The sequence below is a fragment of the Rhincodon typus genome, unplaced genomic scaffold (assembly GCF_021869965.1).
Source record: "Rhincodon typus isolate 14 unplaced genomic scaffold, sRhiTyp1.1 hic_rhity00005039, whole genome shotgun sequence".
NCBI lineage: Eukaryota > Metazoa > Chordata > Chondrichthyes > Orectolobiformes > Rhincodontidae > Rhincodon > Rhincodon typus.
This window is the reverse complement of record NW_025970677.1, coordinates 3,791-4,844: the sequence shown is the minus strand read 5'-3', so window position 1 is coordinate 4,844 and position 1,054 is coordinate 3,791. Positions and strand designations below refer to the sequence as shown.

Below are 1,054 nucleotides of genomic sequence, written 5' to 3'. Positions count from 1 at the left end.
AGGGAGTGTGAGAGGGGGACGGAGGGAGAGTGAGGGAGTGTGAGAGGAGGACGGAGGGAGAGTGTGGGATTGTGAGGGGGGATGGAGGGAGAGTGAGGGAGTGTGAGAGGGGGACAGAGGGGGAGTGAGGGATTGTGAGAGAGGGACGGAGGGAGAGTGTGGGATTGTGAGAGGGGGACGGAGGGAGCGTGAGGGAGTGTGAGAGGGGGACGGAGGGAGAGTGTGGGATTGTGAGAGGGGGACGGAAGGAGAGTGAGGTAGTGTGAGAGGAGGATGGAGGGAGTGTGAGAGAGGGATGGAGGGAGCTTGTTTCTGAACAATCCCTCGCTGCCCTAACTGCGTGCTCACGGCTCTGCTGTCTCTCTCCCTCTCTCTGTGTCACCAGCATGGGGCCAACGTGAACCTACAGACATATTCGGGGAACACAGCTCTGCATTGCTGTAGCGGACGGGGCTTCCTGGAGATTGTGAAGGTGCTGTTGAAGAACGGAGCCGATAGCAGCATTAAAAACTGTCACAATGATACCTCTCTAATGGTGGCCAAGAACAAAAAGGTGAGGGCCTGTGGCTGGAGGGTGGGAATGTTTTGTCCCTCTTTCTCTCTCTGTCCCAGGGGCTGCATACCAGATCGGAGCACAACAGAGAGGAACAGCAGGAGAGAGGGAGAGGAAGGGAGTGTGAGATGTGGAGGCAGGAAAGAGGGAGAAAGGAGGAGAGGGGGAGAGAGAGTGTGCCATGAGGAGGGAGTGTGAGAGAGGGAGCGAGGGAGTGAGAGAGAGTCATGGAGTGTGAGAGAGTCATGGAGTGTGAGAGAGCGAGGGAGTGTGAGAGAGCGATGGAGTGTGAGAGAGCGATGGAGTGTGAGAGAGTGATGGAGTGTGAGAGAGTGATGGAGTGTGAGAGAGCGAGGGAGTGTAAGAGAGTGTGAGAGAGCGAGGGAGTGTGAGAGAGCGAGGGAGTGTGAGAGAGTGTGAGAGAGCGAGGGAGTGTGAGAGAGCGCGATGGAGTGATGGAATGGGCTGACTCACACCCTCCTGCTCCAACAGCTAATGGTT

At 57.0% G+C, this 1,054-nt stretch overlaps 1 protein-coding gene across 1 annotated transcript in view; it reads left to right on the top strand.

The window, feature by feature from the left end:
* The window catches only part of bcl3 (BCL3 transcription coactivator), a gene marked incomplete at its 5' end in the record, with an annotated part of 10,938 nt that overhangs the window by 6,449 nt on the left and 3,435 nt on the right, over window positions 1-1,054 (top strand). Inside the window, one exon of the mRNA XM_048593990.1 lies at window positions 386-553. Within this exon, the coding sequence (XP_048449947.1) occupies window positions 386-553 (168 nt within the window). The remainder of the gene's footprint in view (window positions 1-385; window positions 554-1,054) is intronic.